Source organism: Panulirus ornatus, chromosome 48, assembly GCF_036320965.1.
Source record: "Panulirus ornatus isolate Po-2019 chromosome 48, ASM3632096v1, whole genome shotgun sequence".
Lineage (NCBI taxonomy): Eukaryota > Metazoa > Arthropoda > Malacostraca > Decapoda > Palinuridae > Panulirus > Panulirus ornatus.
Window position 1 is genome coordinate 29798536 of NC_092271.1, and position 19739 is coordinate 29818274.

The window sequence follows — 19739 nt, forward strand, 5'->3', positions numbered from 1 at the left end:
TGGGCCATTTTTTCGTCTGTTTCCTTGCGTTACCTCACTAACGCGGAAGACAGCGACAAAGTATGATAAATGAAATAAAATACATATTTCAATCTATTCGCCATTTCCCGCGTTAGCGAGTTAGCGTTAGGAACATAGGACTGGACCTTTGAGGGAATATCCTCACCTGGCCCCCTTCTCTGTTCCTTCTTTTGGAAAATTAAAAAAAAAAACGAGAGGGGAGGATTTCCAGCCCCCCGCTCCCTCCCCTTTTAGTCGCCTTCTACGACACGCAGGGAATACGTGGGAAGTATTCTTTCTCCCCTATCCCCACATATATGTATGTATATATATATATATATATATATATATATATATATATATATATATATATATATATATATATATATATATATATATATATATATATATATATATATATATATATAAATGGAAGTTAATCGATTTTAGCTGCGTTGGGGATTAATGAGAAATCATCATTGGAAGAGGTAACAATTAATCGTACATGCCACGTCTTGCATCTAGAGTAATCCAATAATCGAGCAATGTTGCTGTGCATTAATCGTACATGCCACGTCTTGCATCTAGAGTAATCCAATAATCGAGCAATGTTGCTGTGCATTAATCAGATTATCAGAGCGCTTCTCCAGTGAGGTAGGGGTGTTGGAGGGCGTGGTCAGGTCAGGACTCTGGGAAGAGTCTAACAAGGCCCTGGTGACCTTGAGAGCGAGGTCAGTACTTACCAAGAGACGGGTCTGGCGTGGGCATGGTAGCGTGGAGGGCGTGGCACTCCTGCTGACGGCGAGCTATCTCCTGCCGCTGGTGGAAACTGGCTTCCCAGGCGCTGCCGGTCTCCTCCCAGGAAGTGTTGCCGGGTCTGGAGACCGCCTCCTCCCACGGCCACTCCTCCATGGTCGACTCTGTGGGCGAGACACGATACCAGGTGAAGCTCTCGTGGTCTCATGCCGGGGTGTGGCTCATTGTTGTGTGGGTGTTGCTAATGGGTGTGAAAGTGTATGAGTATTGAGTCGTGGTTATGTGGGTCAACATGAGTAGCATCTGTACAAGCCAGGTTATCTATGTTTGGTGTATGTTTGGCGAGAGTAATAGATTAGTCAATTTCTCATCCATGTAAACAGAGAACAGGAGAGTATAACAGAAGGCTCCTTCCTACCCACCACTCACACCACTCATCATCAGGTGACCTATGAAGGAGCAGAGCTTGGTATAGTGAGAGCTCTACCATACTGTATGATAACCTCATAGCAAAGGATAAACGGGAGACCATCTCTTATAACAGTCGCCTGGTACCCTCACCCACCCACCAACCCACACACACACAGAACCTATTGCAGTCTGGCTCTTAACGCCCCCCCCCCCCATCCCATCATGGAGGAGCCAGGGTGGGCTGGTCTGGTGGTGGAGCGTTACTCACACAGTGTGCCGGTGGCCGCTGTTGTTGGTGTGCAGTACATTGCACATATTATGTCCAGAAGATAACGTTACACTTGTTACTAGACTCGTGTGGTCGGGTCACTGTTTCTCCTGACTGATCAGCTCACAGGTGCTTGTAATATCTATCTATGAGAGAGAGAGAGAGAGAGAGAGAGAGAGAGAGAGAGAGAGAGAGAGAGAGAGAGAGAGAGAGAGAGAGAGAGAGAGAGAGAGAGAGAGAGAGAGAGAGAGAGAGAGAGAGGCGTGGTGTGTTACCACACAATCTCCCACAGAAGTTATCATTTACTCAACCTCACTAGACCTTAACGTGTGCGTCGATCGTCAGCAGTGTCTGGTAACAATTTCTTAACATCGTACATGTCTTATGTAGATATTAAGACTTGGTAACGCAGGAGTAACGCACGTTACATTCTTCATAGAAATTTGACTCTGAAGAGACAACATTGATATCTTTGGTAAAGAGTCTGTTATCTGTTATGCTGTATTTACTAAATGGACAATAAAGAAATATCTACTTTCCTCGCCACAATCTGTCAATCGAACGAAAGCTTTTGCTGAGACAACTGATGTTGAGGCTGACATGATGGGAGAGGTGAGGGGGTCGTTATCATGGTAACGGCAGATAACATCTCAACAGTGAAGATGGCGTGAGGACCAGGCAGTCTCCCTGTAATGGTGAAGCTGGTGCTGTGTGGTGGACACCAGCCTCAATCAACAATACGATGCACACTCGCTCCAGGTAAAGATGAAGAATTGATAACTTGTATGACTTGCGTCAAACTGAGGAAGATTTCATCAACGAAACTTTCAAGTAATTCCACTCAACCCCTAACGACCTTGCAACAGGTTCTGACCCACAGTATGTTGCTGCCCTTCATCACGTTGAAATAAATGCCGCTTGTCACACAGACACACAGACACAGACACACAGACACAGACACACAGACACACAGACACAGACACAGACACACACACACCTCCCTTGTTGTAGAACACTACAATGAAATATTAACGAGTTTACGTCGCGCGTGAATTCCTAGGAGCGACCTTGCCCAGCGATGATGGCTGATAATTGGAAATAATTGAAGGAACCTCCGACGTGTCGCCCCGATGATTTCACTTCTCAGACCATGACAGTGGAAGTCAAACCCCGCAGGTCTGGGAGCACAGGGCTGGGGGCACAGGGCTGGTAGCACAGGGGAGGGGCACAGCAACAAAGTTTTGGTGTAAAGTTCATCTTAGTCAGGGTTGCGTCACAAGATGTTGAAGAAGAAACCATAATGGAAACAATTATCATAAACTCAACCTTTATGAAACATAGCCACAAACATGTAAGAACCCTGATAGAACAATTGATACATGTAAGAACCCAGATAGAACAATAGATACATTTAAGAACCCAGATAGAACAATAGATACATGTAAGAACCCAGATAGAACAATAGAAGAATGTCCCTGCATGACGTCACAGTACAGAGAGCAATATCAAAAGTTGCCCAGATGGTGAGGGACGGTGCCCATAATCTTAGCTTCAGTGAAATTTCAATGTTTGTCTTGCGACGTAGTTATACCTTGAGACAATAAGGTGAGATGATGATGAGTACATAACTAACATGACGTAGTTATACCTTGAGACAATAAGGTGAGATGATGATGAGTACATAACTAACATGACGTAGTTATACCTTGAGACAATAAGGTGAGATGATGATGAGTACATAACTAACATGACGTAGTTACACCTTGAGACAATAAGGTGAGATGATGATGAGTACATAACTAACATGAACACTTACACTTGTTTACACTATACGAATAACTTGACATTTAGCAAAAAGCGATTCATTGACGCACATTATAGTCATCTGCTGGGCAATGTACACCTAGGAACGGACACGTGACTGATACTCTGTAAACTTCTGGAAACGTTATAACATTTAACCCAATCCCGGATGTCTGGTCACATCTATACGTAAGATTTGACATGAAATATACTCAATGAATTGATCTAAACTGACTGAATATGCTTGGGAAATTGATGAATGTGATATGAGAAGTTTATGATAATCTGTAAAAATTTGTGTTATGTAAGGTGAATTAAAGTATCAATACATCTTCCTTTTCTCTCCAGGTACACATCTGTGTAAAGTCCTGGAGCAGCAGGAAGCTGAGAATATGGTGGACATAAGTACGAACATCGAGCAGTCCTTCAGCTGGTGTGTGGGTAACTCCTCTCCAACGGTGATACCAGAGGAGCGATGTGGTGTGGGGATGATGGAAGGAAGGCGTCATTACCTCCACTAACTTGTATCTTCAGATGAGTGAACCTCCGCGGGGGAGACCTGTTGAGATGTGGGCTATCGTCATCATCGGCTTTAGCATCGCCTCTCCTGCGCGCGTCTCGTGCAAGACATCACTATCACTTATTCACTCTCACATAAACCAGTCTAAGTGTTGGTCCCATTCGTTCCTTCCCACTCATCCTGTTTGTACGAACTAGCAGTCCCACTCATCCCCCCACTCTCACATACTTCCTCTCCAGATTCCACCCCCACTCCAGAATCGTAACATGAAGGACCCCTCTGCATACTGATCAGATTAAATCCTTCACTTTCCTTCCGGAACATGTCCGTCAACAAGGGTCAGAGTATCAGAGCCTCTGGTGATGCTTGGAAGTTCCAGGAAAACTGGGATTGAATATGAGAAACTGGAGACTCTTGTTGTGTTCCAGTATCACCCAATCTAGCTCACTCCTGCTGATGATACCGAAGCACAGGAGTGAGGTACCTCACTCATGGAGAACTCTGGCCACAAACTTTGTATGCAGATTTATGCATTTGGATGCAGTACGAGTGCGTGTATCTTGTGTGTGTGTGTGTGTGTGTGTGTGTGTGTGTGTGTGTGTGTGTGTGTGTGTGTGTGTGTCTGTGATATAAAAGGATCATTCCCTTAACTTAGATGGACGAGGAAGGAACTGTAAAAATATGCTCAGAAAGTGATACAGATTTCTGGTGCGTCGGCAACCCAAACTTGCAGCGGCGAATCAATATCCAATGAAGAACAGCATCACTCACTCTTAACTTTGGCCACACACGTTCCCAGGTGGCGCCCGACAGAGAAGACCTGACGCTATGCTCAACGAGGACACGAGAGGGTCTCGTGGTTTGGTAAACGAGGTGACAAGAGGATCTGGATCTGGTGGTCTGTTCAACAAGGCAAAGACAGCAATCAGATGATCTGATCAACGAGGGAGAGTAAAGGCCAGGTTAGGTTAGGTTAGGTTAGGTTAGGTTAGGTTAGGTTAGGTTAGGTTAGGTTCCTGCCAGGGATCATCGACTGTGTGGCAGCTGTGGCCCAGCAGACCTCTCAGCTTTTAAGGTTATTAGCACCCAAGAGGAACCCGGACTTTTCCTACGTCTGTGAAGGATATTTCCAAGTGGGTTTTAGGCACACTTGTAAAACCTCTATAACAAATGGGAACTACCCTGATGTAACGTAATTCCACACACAAAAATATATCTCTTTATCGAATATTTGTAATAATGATAAGATAGTTTTCCTTGGGTAACTTATGTATATTGAAATTTCTTGGTGGAGAGTTTCTCTATCGGGAATTCCTGTGTGGCATCGTCGTGTGTTGGACTGCCGGACGCGTCGCCTTCTCCCGGAGCTGGAAATATGTGGTGCGGCTGCTCGCCCGATGAACCGATAACTTTACATCGGCTTTCAATCTCATATCTTGACTCTCCATCGGTCGGTGATAGCAGATCTGGACTGCAAGGACCAGAGAATTGCTTCCATAAAGCTGCTCATATCAGATGTACAACAACATTTCTGTTGAATGTTATGGATCTTCACATATTTCTCACACACGATAAATACAGAGCAAAACTGAACATGTTGGTTGATGTTGTGTACAGGTGTAGATGATGTGTTGCCGGGTGTCGTCGTGGGTGTAGACTGAGGGTTGAGTGTGGGTCATCTGAGTGTTGGTCTGGGTACATGGTCCACTATGGTGGGCGGTGCTGTTGCTTCCTTAATCCACCCAGGGTCAGGTCAAAGGCCAGGGCATCACACCCGAGGGTCATAGTGGGGATGATGAGTCATCCTTCACCACACCAGGAGGCAATTATCAGTACACCTTTCCTTACTTGGCTCATCTACCCGACCCTGTCACCCCCTTTCCCAGTACTTTCCCCAGTTGCATCTTTACCTCTTCTCCCCAGTCCAACTCCCGGACTCCCCTCTCCTCCCCGTCCTTCCTCACTGGACTCCTCTTCCCCTCCGGGAGTCCGCAGGTGAACAACAAGATTAACAACACCACAGAGGAACAAGTCACACGAGCAAACATTTAAAAATTCGGAAAAAAAAAACAGAAGCGAAGTTCGGCGGCGAGTCACTAGAGGTTTTAAAAATCTTTAGGAAGTTTTATGGTGCCACCAGAGACATGGTGGCACACCAGGACCCTGTAACGAGAAACAATGGGGCACAGCTCAGGGGTAAAAGGTTCTACATCGACGTAAGGAAATACTTCTTTACAGACAGGGTCACTGAACACTGGATCAGCTGACAGTTATTAATGCCATACAAGCCAGAACAGTGGAGTCAGGATAAGGAGAGCGTAACTGATTACTTATCTGCCGTTACTTGGCTATTTTGAACCAGGCGCAGAGTTACAATGTGTGGCTCCTTCAGTAGGTCACCACCTTATCTTCTTTTATCACTTTTCCTCTTCTTGTCCTCTCCTCTTTCCTCGGTCTTCTCCTCTCTCCTCGGTCTTCTCCTCTCTCCTCATTGCTCTCCCCCTCACCGGCTCCCACCTCTCCCCTACTAACGTCTTTGCTCCCCCACCTCCTGGTTAGATAAGCTGATGCTCCGTGGAGCACATCTTCGTTCATCATCCTGCGTCAGTATCCAGGCATCATGATCACTGCTTAAAATCCTCAGCAGTCATTTAGCGACGATTTCCATGTCGCTGGTCAGCCAGGCCAGCCTTCAAGTGAAGCACAACTTGAAAACTAAATGAAAACAGTTTCCCAAGATCTGGCCAAGAAATATTCGTAATATTTTCTTGGATTCAGCCATCATTTCAAACATGGGACGTGTCCGGTAGACAACTGTTATATCCTCACAAGAGAATCAATGTTTATACATATACACATCCATTGTACTGATAGATTTCCAGCATTGTCCTTAATGTTGCATGCAATGTTTCTGAGAATACAGCTCACATAGACAATGGCAGTAACAGCCCATATAGACAGTGGGAGCAACAGTCCATATAGACAGTGGGAGCAACAGTCCATATAGACAGTGGGAGCAACAGTCCATATAGACAGTGGGAGCAACAGTCCATATAGACAGTGGGAGCAACAGTCCATATAGACAGTGGGAGCAACATTCCATATAGACAGTGGGAGCAACAGACACAACTGTGTGTGTACCAGGCTGGTTCTTCACACCACACAACACTTGTCTGTAGTGGTTATTCTCACACAAGTAACTGCCGATCTTTCTTATCTGAACGAAAGAGAAAGACATTTAAAGATAAAGACTCTGTGGTTCACGTAGTACTTAAATGCCAGTTTAGGAAGCTGCATGTCTTTTAAACAACCATGTCTTTTAAACAAAATCTAGAAGTTTTGGCCTTTAACGCAAACTTCTGGAAGTGGCAGTATTTATTCTCTTCATAAATATATCGTGTAACTGAATATTTCTCAGCTTTTATGGTCCACTGAATATCTTGAATAAATGAATACCTCTCAACCCTCATAATGGTCCACTGAATTTCACAGGGAACACTGTCACGGCAGCTAACCATACAGACGGATGAACATATGAACGTGTGATACAGGAATGAAATATCATATGTAAACAGCGAGGTATGGTGAAATGAAACACCACTCTCAGTTACCAGTACTGAAATAAACAGATATACGTATACATGACAAACTCCCTACACACTATGACGGTACGTAGATAAAATTACACACACACGCACACACACGGCGCTCTGTGGCGTAATGGTTAACGCTGGTGACCATGGATTAACACAGACCGCATGAGCTCAAATCTTGACGCGGCAATCGGCCCACACCAAACCCAGGTGTTCATCCTACCGTAGTGTTTGTTAAATAAATGGGTACCTGTGTGTGTGTGTGTGTGTGTGTGTGTGTGTGTACATATATGATGAAGTCATCTCATATATATATATAAATATATATATATATATATATATATATATATATATTTTTTTTTTTTTTTTTTTTTTTTTTTTTTTTTATACTTTGTCGCTGTCTCCCGCGTTTGCGAGGTAGCGCGAGGAAACAGACGAAAGAAATGGCCCAACCCCCATACACACGTACATACACACGTCCACACACGCAAATATACATACCTACACAGCTTTCCATGGTTTACCCCAGACGCTTCACATGCCTTGATTCAATCCACTGACAGCACGTCAACCCCTGTATACCACATCGCTCCAATTCACTCTATTCCTTGCCCTCCTTTCACCCTCCTGCATGTTCAGGCCCCGATCACACAAAATCTTTTTCACTCCATCTTTCCACCTCCAATTTGGTCTCCCTCTTCTCCTCGTTCCCTCCACCTCCGACACATATATCCTCTTGGTCAATCTTTCCTCACTCATTCTCTCCATGTGCCCAAACCATTTCAAAACACCCTCTTCTGCTCTCTCAACCACGCTCTTTTTATTTCCACACATCTCTCTTACCCTTACGTTACTTACTCGATCAAACCACCTCACACCACACATTGTCCTCAAACATCTCATTTCCAGCACATCCATCCTCCTGCGCACAACTCTATCCATAGCCCACGCCTCGCAACCATACAACATTGTTGGAACCACTATTCCTTCAAACATACCCATATATATATATATATATATATATATATATATATATATATATATATATATATATATATATATATATATATATATATATATACTTTACATAAAGACTGAGGAACGCAAGCATAACACTTTCCTCGCAACTCACAACTAGTAATGATACGCGGGTAACGGGTACTCGTTAGAATACATACATACATACAGGCAGACAGACTTACAGACATGCATACATACAGACAGACAGACAGACAGACAGAACACACACGCGAGTGTCAGACTCCCTCCCCATACCGGACAAATAGGTACATGTAAATAATCACTTACACAAAGACACGCAAACACAAAGCGCACAAACACAACCCACAGACACACGTTCACTTGAGCCAGAGAGATTGTGTGTGAGACAAGACCGTTGTTGACGGCGGGGCAGCAGCCGCTCTGGTCAAGGTCAGAGTGTACACATCCGTACAACTTACACCAAACATCTTACACAATCTCAATTATAATCCCGTGACAAACTTTAGATCTATGTTATCCTTCAGCATCAACTGCTGACACCCCTGTTACGTGGCAGAAGAAGAAGAAGAACAACAACAACGAAGAGGAAAATGACTACAAGGATACTAAATGTTTCTTTCAGTCGTGACGACTTGTCATGGCTGGTCTCACCTTACGTGTAAAATCATTGTGTCCTGGATACAGGGATGACCCGGCGTCGGTTTTAATACATCTTGCAGACAGATAGGTTCACAAAGGCACTGGAACTGATTCCTCAACTCGACACAAACCACAACTGTCATGCAGGACACGCATGCGCAAACCTGGCTCGTTATGACCATTACAAACAACCATTACCATATCAGTGAGTGAGGCGGACGACTCCCAGTCCACTCCATCATCAGGTGGTGTGGCCGCCTCCCTCACTGCCACATCGCCACTGTACGATGTGTCATCACGAGGCATATCAGCAGTGCTCACTTACCCTTGGCTTCACTTGTTACTTCTGGAGTAAGAAAGCAGCCTTCACCACCCTGTGGTGGGAAGAAATTTCCATGGCGCTCATTATCTACTGGTTCTCATTAACCAGTGGTTCTCATTACCCATTGGTTCTCATTACCCAGTGGCTCTCATTACCCAGTGGCATAAATGTCGCTTCCAATTAACCAGTCATTATAAAGTTTGCTCGTAAAACTTCGTAGTTCCTTGCTAGCGGTGTGGCAATCTGTCCTGTTCCGGGTGAAAGTGATTACGTGATCTTTATCTTACTAGCCAACGCGGCACGAACAATAGCATTCCCAGGTAACACCATCTTGCATGAAGGGTGACACATGAACACGGGAGATGATAAGGGTTAATTCGAGGTGGTCAGACCTTCGTGGCAGACTCAGCTTTTGAACGTAAAAGAGACGGTAACTTGCAGTGTCTCGCCATGTTAAGAGAGGAGGAGGTATGAAAGATGGTCATTCCTTGTGTGGTTGCTGTACTGGTTCGAATTAAATAAAAAAAAGGCGAGAAAAACAACAAATAAGAGATTGAGATGGGGAGGGAAGTGATGCGACGCAGTATATAGTAGAATCGTCAGCGTAACGGTCATTATAAGCAGAGGCCAGAGAAGGTTTGTTTATGGAAAGATGAAAGATGGTAAAGGTCAAGTGGGAGCGCTGAGGAACAACACGACTGACACGGTTAAAAGCACGAAATGTTAAAAAAGATATGCAAGATAAGGGAGGGTGTGGTTACCATGCGAGATAAGGGAGGGTGTGGTTACCATGCGAGATAAGGGAGGGTGTGGTTACCATGTAAGTTTGGGCTGAACTTTGAATGTAGTTCTACAACCATTACAATAACAACCCTTCCTTTCTTGTTTACTTTACGCAATGTATTCGCTCGTCTTCAAGCATTGTGTATCATTTGTTTCTTGTAAACATCGTATCAAGACTACATGGAACGTACTTTGCTGCCATGGGAATCAACTCTATAACAAAACATAAAACATAAGAAACATTCCTTCAACACTCCAGGTACCACCCAGACAACGAACATAACATACGCTCTGTAGCTGCCACGGTCACCAGCGCGCGCGCACTGAGCGTCTCACCTCACAAATGATGTTTCAGTATTTACTGCACCAACAAACCTCTCGTTGGGGTTGTTATCAGCAACTTGTTTGTCTTTGAAGGTACAAGATCCCTCATATCATGCGCCGCTCTGAGGAATATTACACTCATCGTATTACGATCCATAAAAATAGGTCATCACAAGAAACGTGGCCACAAGAGCCTACCCTCAGCATGACTGATCTAACATCCGGCCTCTTAATCTAGCCAACACTTGGCCAAACACGGAGGCCCAGGGTGTGGCCAGGCTTGTTCAGGTGGGTCACGATGGGAGGAACGGATCGGTTGGCCACGCATGGCCGGACCAAAGCCCGTGCTGGAGCTGCGGGTTCACACTCCAGGCACATGACGGTAATGCCTTTGTGGCTCAGGAAAAAGTTGTTCCAGACCCGAGTGTAGGCGGACTGGCCTATTTCATTTGACCAAAAGTCTGGGGCGTAATAACCCTAGATGGCCAGTGTCAGTCATATTACTATTCATCGTGGTCTATTGGATACGCTGCTAGACTGGCTATCCATGTGACCCTTGTTCGATCTCTGGTCTTTTAGTGCTGAAATACGTATCATCAATATATATATATATATATATATATTTATATATATATATATATATATATATATATATATATATATATATATATATATATGTATATATATATATATATAGTATATATATATATATATATATATATATATATATATATATATATATATATATATATATATATATATATATATATATATATATATATCCCTGGGGATAGGGGAGAAAGAATACTTCCCACGTATTCCCTGCGTGTCGTAGAAGGCGACTAAAAGGGGAGGGAGCGGGGGGCTGGAAATCCTCCCCTCTCATTATTTTTTTTTTAATTTTCCAAAAGAAGGAATAGAGAAGGGGGCCAGGTGAGGATATTCCCTTAAAGGCCCAGTTCTCTGTTCTTAACGCTACCTCGCGAACGCGGGAAATGGCGAATAGTTTGAAAGAAATATATATATATATATATATATATATATATATATATATATATATATATATATATATATATATATATATATATATTATCCCTGGGGATAGGGGAGAAATAATACTTCCCATGTTATTCCCTGCGTGTCGTAGAAGGCGGCTAAAAGGGGAGGGAACGGCAGGTTGGAAATCCTCTCCTCCCGTTTTTAATTTCCCAAGAGAAGGAACAGAAAAGGGGGCCAAGTGAGGATATTACCTTTAAGGCTCAGTCCTCTGTTGCTACTGCTACCTCGCTGACGTGGGAAATGGCGAAAAAAAGAAAAAAAATGATATATATATATATATATATATATATATATATATATATATATATATATATATATATATATATATATATGTATATATATATATATATATAGATTGGGGAAGAGCAGTGTGGTTTCAGAAGTGGTAGAGGATGTGTGGATCAGGTGTTTGCTTTGAAGAATGTATGTGAGAAATACTTAGAAAAGCAAATGGATTTGTGTATAGCATTTATGGATCTGGAGAAGGCATATGATAGAGTTGATAGAGATGCTCTGTGGAAGGTATTAAGAATATATGGTGTGGGAGGCAAGTTGTTAGAAGCAGTGAAAAGTTTTTATCGATGATGTAAGGCATGTGTACGTGTGGGAAGAGAGGAAAGTGATTGGTTCTCAGTGAATGTAGGTTTGCGGCAGGGGTGTGTGATGTCTCCATGGTTGTTTAATTTGTTTATGGATGGGGTTGTTAGGGAGGTAAATGCAAGAGTTTTGGAAAGAGGGGCAAGTATGAAGTCTGTTGTGGATGAGAGAGCTTGGGAAGTGAGTCAGTTGTTGTTCGCTGATGATACAGCGCTGGTGGCTGATTCATGTGAATAACTGCAGAAGCTGGTGACTGAGCTTGGTAAAGTGTGTGAAAGAAGAAAGTTAAGAGTAAATGTGAATAAGAGCAAGGGATTAGGTACAGTAGGGTTGAGGGTCAAGTCAATTGGGAGGTAAGTTTGAACGGAGAAAAACTGGAGGGAATGAAGTGTTTTAGAATGGGGGTGGATTGGCAGCGGATGGAACCATGGAAGCGGAAGTAGATAGGGTGGGGGAGGGGGGGAAAATCCCGGGGGCTTTGAAAAATGTGTGGAAGCGGAACATTATCTCGGGAAAACAAAAAAAGGGTATGTTTTTAAAGGGAAAAGTGGTTCCAAAATGTTGTATGGTTTTCGAGGCGTGGGCTATGGATAGGTTGTGCGCAGGAGGAGGGTGTGCTGGAAATGAGATGTTTGAGGACAATTTTGTGGTGTGAGGTGGTTTGACGGGAGTAACGTAAGGGTAAGAGAGTGTGTCGAAATAATTCATCCAATGATGTGCTTCATATATTTCCACAGTCTATTTAGTAAGGAGATTGGTCGTTACAATGTGTTACCTAATGTAGGCTTATATAACGCAGTTGATCAGTGGCTGGGCAGCATAACACACAGTAATTCCAGTGGTAACAATGTGTCGTGGTAACAATGTGTCGTGGTAACAATGTGTCGTGGTAACATCTTTCGTAAAATCTGTTACAGGAACAATAGGAAGAAACGCAAGACTGTCATCAACAGTAAGATATCTCATTCCAGGACACTAGAGCAATATGGATGTTTCTTTTCAATTCCACTTTGATCATTTCTTAGAGATAATTGTGATAAAGCTCATTACAATACTAATGATAAGGTGTGTGCTGTGTACACTGAGTACTGATAGGATGGTGTGCTGTGTACACTGAGTACAGATAGGATGGTGTGCTGTGTACACTGGGAGAGAAACGTCTTTATATGGTGAGAATGTCTGATCGTGGCCATGTTGCACTCCACACTAACACCTGGTAGTGTTGTAACTTAACACCATGGCAGGAAGCTAAGGCTGGCCACGCAGACGGAGGGAAGGTAGGAGACCCAGGAGACCCAGGTCCTGATCACACGAGGACCCAGGTCCTGATCACAGAAGGACGTGGGTCCATTATGTAGCAGGTCAATGTTGGTTAGGAAATAAGCGAGCGACTGTGTGTTGAGAGAGAGAGAGAGAGAGAGAGAGAGAGAGAGAGAGAGAGAGAGAGAGAGAGAGAGAGAGAGAGAGAGAGAGAGAGAGAGAGAGAGAGAGAGAGAGAGAGAGAGAGAGTACAGCACGAGACTTTGTGGGCAGGAAAGTGTGGTGGCGTCAACACAAAGGAAACAGCACACATCCGGTAGCTAAAGTGAGGCAGCTCTTGCAAAACAAAGATATAGTTGAGAGTTGACTACAGCAGCACCAGCAGCTGCAGTAGTGGTTGGGTATGAAAGACTAGTGGGGTGGGGGTGGGGGGAGAGGGGGAGGGGAGGGCGTGGGGTTAGATGGGGGTGAAGGGAAGATGAATATTCTGGGAGGGAGGTGGAGAGAGGGTTGGACGAGAGACGTCCTCCGGGGGGTTCGGTATTGTGATGTTAGTGGAGGATGTTAGTGGTGGAGGTAGAGGATGTTAGTGGTGGAGGTGGAGGATGTTAGTGGTGGAGGTGGAGGATGTTAGTGGTGGAGGTGGAGGATGTTAGTGGTAGAGGTGGAAGATGTAAAAAATGTGTGTAAGGGCAGGCGGGAGGGGCCCAGTGCCACGGTGGTGAGGTCAGTAACATCTCTCTGATGTACGTTCTGGCAGGTCCACAGGCAGGTAGACCACAGGTGCGGCGGCAGGTAGGGCGCGCCACACACACACCGGGGAGAGTGCCGCCACCTCGGGATCACACGACCATCAGAAACATTAGTTTACCATACAGAACTCGCCGCCGGTCTGGTGGTGAAGCCTTCCTCTCCCACTATAACCACGACACGCATCGAGTACACAAGATGTCAAAAGGTCATATGACAGTCTTATTGGAGCATGTCACATGACATACTCTTGTTGGAGCCCCCGCGTGTCACATGACATACTCTTGCTGGAGCCCCCGCATGTCACACTTACATAACTCTCCCGGGGGCTCGCGTGCGTCTCCCATATAACTCCCGGGCTGACCAAATACTGCAGGAAAATAACTGAGTTTAATGTAGTGTGCACCGCTTACAGTGCACTGTGTCGAACTTACAGTGTACGGCAGGTACCGCGGGTCACCACCAGCAGGAGAGGTCATCTCTGATGGAACGTTTGTTGTAACGACTTCAGACGGTACAGGTAACCTGGGTCATATGGTGACCTGACCTGGGTCATATAGAGACAACGACCCCTCCTTCCTGAACCACGCTCACCATGACCCTCAAGATCCAATGACGTGAGGAGAGCTGCAAGGTCAGGTCAGGTAAGGTTAGGTGAGTTGAGGAAAGTTCTAAGGTAAGGTTGGGTAAGGTGGGGACAGCTTTGCAGCACCAACCCTTCCCTGCCTGTGGCTGGCACCAACACAGTGTTACTGTGGAGAGGAGTGGACCTGCTTTGCAGTGTTGCCAACAGAATGTTACACTTCATCTACACTTCTTAACGGTACGACCCTTGGGTATATCAGCCTAGCTACAACACCATAGGGTCGTATTGTCTCACAGGGAAGGTTCTGCAGCAGGAGGTTGACCTGTGTGTGAGTGGTGAGGACAGGCACATGCTTACCCATCTGGTGTGGGTAACATTAGGTAATGAAGCATGATCTAAGGTGAGGACAGGAGGAGCTGCTGGGAAATGCATACATCATGAGGAAGTATAATGGACGTCACACACTATGTCTTAGGGTTTGGGCTCAATTCAACTTGTTTCCGGGGCCAGAAAGGTAGCCAGAAGCCAGCCAGTTATATGGTATCATGTTCCTCTAAAAGCAGCCTGGTGCTTGTACCTGCAGCTGTTGAGTCAGTTTATCTCACAGGATGCCACAGCAGAACATATTGTGATCACCTGCCGACGAACACAAAAATTTAACGTTGTTTTTCCGACAAATTCCCGGCCGCCGCCTTTGTTGCTAGTGTTTTGGCTCGCTGGGTCCGACAGAGCTGTAACCTGTCGTCACACACTATGACTGTCAACATACTGGACAATAAGGTGGACAGTTGTCAAGTGGCTTGTTTTTACGGAAGTATATATATATATATATATATATATATATATATATATATATATATATATATATATATATATATATATATATATATATATATATATGTGTGTGTGTGTGTGTGTGTGTGTGTGTGTGTGTGTGTGTGTGTGGATAAAGCACTGGACTGTAAGTACCCAGGTAGATAGTTCTCAACGTGACAATCCTTGTTACACCTTACCCTCGCGGTTGTAGAGAGGAAGTAATATGTCAGGATGACATCAGGGAGACACACCATGCCAGGAGGACACCAGGAGGACCTGCCATACCAGGAGGACACCAGAAGGACCTGCTATGCCAGGAGGACACCAGGAGGACACCAGGAGGACCTGCCATGCCAGGAGGACACCAGGAGGACACCAGGAGGACCTGCCGTGCCAGGGGTACACCAGGAGGACCTGCCGTGCCAGGGGTACACCAGGAGGACCTGCCGTGCCAAGATGGCACCAAAATGATCTAATCTAAGCAAACTGTGGGCGGTGCTGGCAGGTTGAGACTGACGGAGACTTTCTATTCTGTAGTTTGTAAACATTTAATCCGAACTTTTGTGGACTGTTGTAAATATTTGGCCAGTTTCAAGGCCTGTGAAGAACATAGATATGGAGTTGCTGAAGGCGCTCCCTATTTCTGGAAGGTAATTCGAGTAATGCATGTCTCTCGCTGCTAATTTGTTATAACATTCAACTCTTGTTTGGTTCAAGCTGGGTCATTCTTTATTGGCCAGTCTTCATTTCACCTCTTGACCTCACCCACACACAAGTCTGACCCTAGGTATAGTGATAAGTACACTAAGAACAGCCACACATGACATGGTTTACGTATATATTTAACTATTCGTTGACACGATCTGGCATATCATTTTCCTTGCTAGATATAATTAGATTTGTTCAGTTATCTCATGTTTGGACAACATACAAGTACGTTGTGTAAACTGACTTGTGGATATCTGAGACTAACTTCCAATGTTATCTCTTCTTGCTGGACGATGCAGAGGCGGTGATGACGTGTGGCCTCGTTGTAGTTTACAGCCGGACCGACCTTCGTCAGGAGATGACGTTATGCTGGGAAGGATGACGCCCTACGTGTGGTTGAGGACGTCAGGTTGATGACATACATTCCTCGGATGTAGCAGGACACCAACACACGTTACTGATCTCATGCCAAGTGTGAAGCATACTAAGTATGACGGATCCCTGTACAGATCTTCCTGTGCACCAGGTGGCCTGCCTGGGACAAGACACTTGGCATTTATGAATAACGGCACCACAAGTTGTACACTTGTCCACATGTACAATAACGGCACCACAAGTTGCACACTTGTCTACATGTACAATAACGGCACCACAAGTTGTACACTTGTCCACATGTACAATAACGGCACCACAAGTTGTACACTTGTCCACATGTACAATAACGGCGTCACAAGTTGTACACTTGTCCACATGTACAATTACGGCACCACAAGTTGTACACTTGTCTACATGTACAATAACGGCACCACAAGTTGTGCACTTGTCCACATGTACAATAACGGCACCACAAGTTGTACACTTGTCTACATGTACAATAACGGCACCACAAGTTGTACACTTGTCCACATGTACAATAACGGCACCACAAGTTGTACACTTGTCCACATGTACAATAACGGCGCCACAAGTTGTACACTTGTCTACATGTACAATAACGGCGTCACAAGTTGTACTCTTGTCCACATGTACAATAACGGCGTCACAAGTTGTACACTTGTCTACATGTACAATAACGGCACAACAAGTTGTACACTTGTCTACATGTACAATAACGGCGTCACAAGTTGTACACTTGTCCACATGTACAATAACGGCGTCACAAGTTGTACACTTGTCTACATGTACAATAACGGCACCACAAGTTGTACACTTGTCTACATGTACAATAACGGCACCACAAGTTGTACACTTGTCCACATGTACAATAACGGCACCACAAGTTGTACACTTGTCTACATGTACAATAACGGCACCACAAGTTGTACACTTGTCCACATGTACAATAACGGCACCACAAGTTGTACACTTGTCTACATGTACAATAACGGCACCACAAGTTGTACTCTTGTCTACATGTACAATTACGGCACCACAAGTTGTACACTTGTCTACATGTACAATAACGGCGTCACAAGTTGTACACTTGTCCACATGTACAATAACGGCACCACAAGTTGTACACTTGTCTACATGTACAATAACGGCACCACAAGTTGTACTCTTGTCTACATGTACAATTACGGCACCACAAGTTGTACACTTGTCTACATGTACAATAACGGCACCACAAGTTGTACTCTTGTCTACATGTACAATAACGGCACCACAAGTTGTACACTTGTCCACATGTACAATAACGGCACCACAAGTTGTACACTTGTCTACATGTACAATAACGGCACCACAAGTTGTACACTTGTCCACATGTACAATAACGGCGTCACAAGTTGTACACTTGTCCACATGTACAATAACGGCACCACAAGTTGTACACTTGTCCACATGTACAATTACGGCACCACAAGTTGTACACTTGTCTACATGTACAATAACGGCGTCACAAGTTGTACACTTGTCCACATGTACAATAACGGCACCACAAGTTGTACACTTGTCTACATGTACAATTACGGCACCACAAGTTGTACACTTGTCTACATGTACAATCTAGATGTGTCCTGAAGTGAAGACTTCTCTTAACCATCGATTACTTTCGATAGTTCAATATACAGCGATATATATATATATATATATATATATATATATATATATATATATATATATATATATATATATATATATATATATATATATATATATACACACACAGCGCAGGTTCTTGTGGCACCAGCGGTTGCTGCTAACCTTGTCACCTTCCTAACTCCCCCCCCCCCCCCCACCTCCCCCACCTCCCCCACCTCCCCCACACAACAATAGGGACGAACCTGTGTGTGTGTGTGTGTGTGTGTGTGTGTGTGTGTGTGTGTGTGTGTGTGTGTGTGTGTGTGTGTGTGTGTGTGTGTGTGTGTGTGTGTGTGTGTGTGTGTGTGTGTGTGTGTGTGTGTGTGTGTGTGTGTGTGTGTTGCCCTTGTTACTTTCCTAAGCATTCAATATTTTGTTTATTTCAAGAAACTTGTATAGTAAGAACATGATAGAATATATGAAGCAGAACAGCTTGTTACCAGAGCTTGGTTGTCACAATTGGTAATAAGTTTCTGGTTCACATAGTGAGGCAGGAGACTATCTCTCTGGTTCACATAGTGAGGCAGGAGACTATCTCTCTGGTTCACATAGTGAGGCAGGAGACTATCTCTCTGGTTCACATAGTGAGGCAGGAGACTATCTCTCTGGTTCACATAGTGAGGCAGGAGACTATCTCTCTGGTTCACATAGTGAGGCAGGAGACTATCTCTCTGGTTCACATAGTGAGGCAGGAGACTATCTCTCTGGTTCACATAGTGAGGCAGGAGACTATCTCTCTGGTTCACATAGTGAGGCAGGAGACTATCTCTCTGGTTCACATAGTGAGGCAGGAGACTATCTCTCTGGATCACATAGTGTGGCAGGACACTGTCTCTCTGGTTCACATAGTGAGGCAGGACACTGTCTCTATGGTTTTCCATCGAACAGTAGGTGGTCGGCCTCGTTAGCTGACTGTTTCGGTAAGTGTTACATCATCAGTAAGTGTTACATCATCAGTAAGTGTTACATCATCAGTAAGTGCTACATCATCAGTAAGTGTTACATCATCAGTAAGTGCTACATCATCAGTAAGTGTTACATCATCAGTAAGTGTTACATCATCAGTAAGTGCTACATCATCAGTAAGTGTTACATCATCAGTAAGTGTTACATCATCAGTAAGTGTTACATCATCAGTAAGTGTTACATCATCAGTAAGTGTTACATCATCAGTAAGTGTTACATCATCAGTAAGTGTTACATCATCAGTAAGTGTTACATCATCAGTAAGTGTTACATCATCAGTAAGTGTTACATCATCAGTAAGTGTTACATCATCAGTAAGTGCTACATCATCAGTAAGTGTTACATCATCAGTAAGTGTTACATCATCAGTAAGTGTTACATCATCAGTAAGTGTTACATCATCAGTAAGTGTTACATCATCAGTAAGTGCTACATCATCAGTAAGTGTTACATCATCAGTAAGTGTTACATCATCAGTAAGTGTTACATCATCA

General features: G+C 44.2%; 1 protein-coding gene across 1 annotated transcript in view; it reads right to left on the reverse strand.

Moving 5' to 3' along the window:
• Positions 1–19739, reverse strand: part of LOC139764000 (calcitonin gene-related peptide type 1 receptor-like) — a 167102-nt gene that overhangs the window by 125088 nt on the left and 22275 nt on the right. Inside the window, exon 2 of the mRNA XM_071690472.1 lies at positions 744–920. Within this exon, the coding sequence (XP_071546573.1) occupies positions 744–920 (177 nt within the window). The remainder of the gene's footprint in view (positions 1–743; positions 921–19739) is intronic.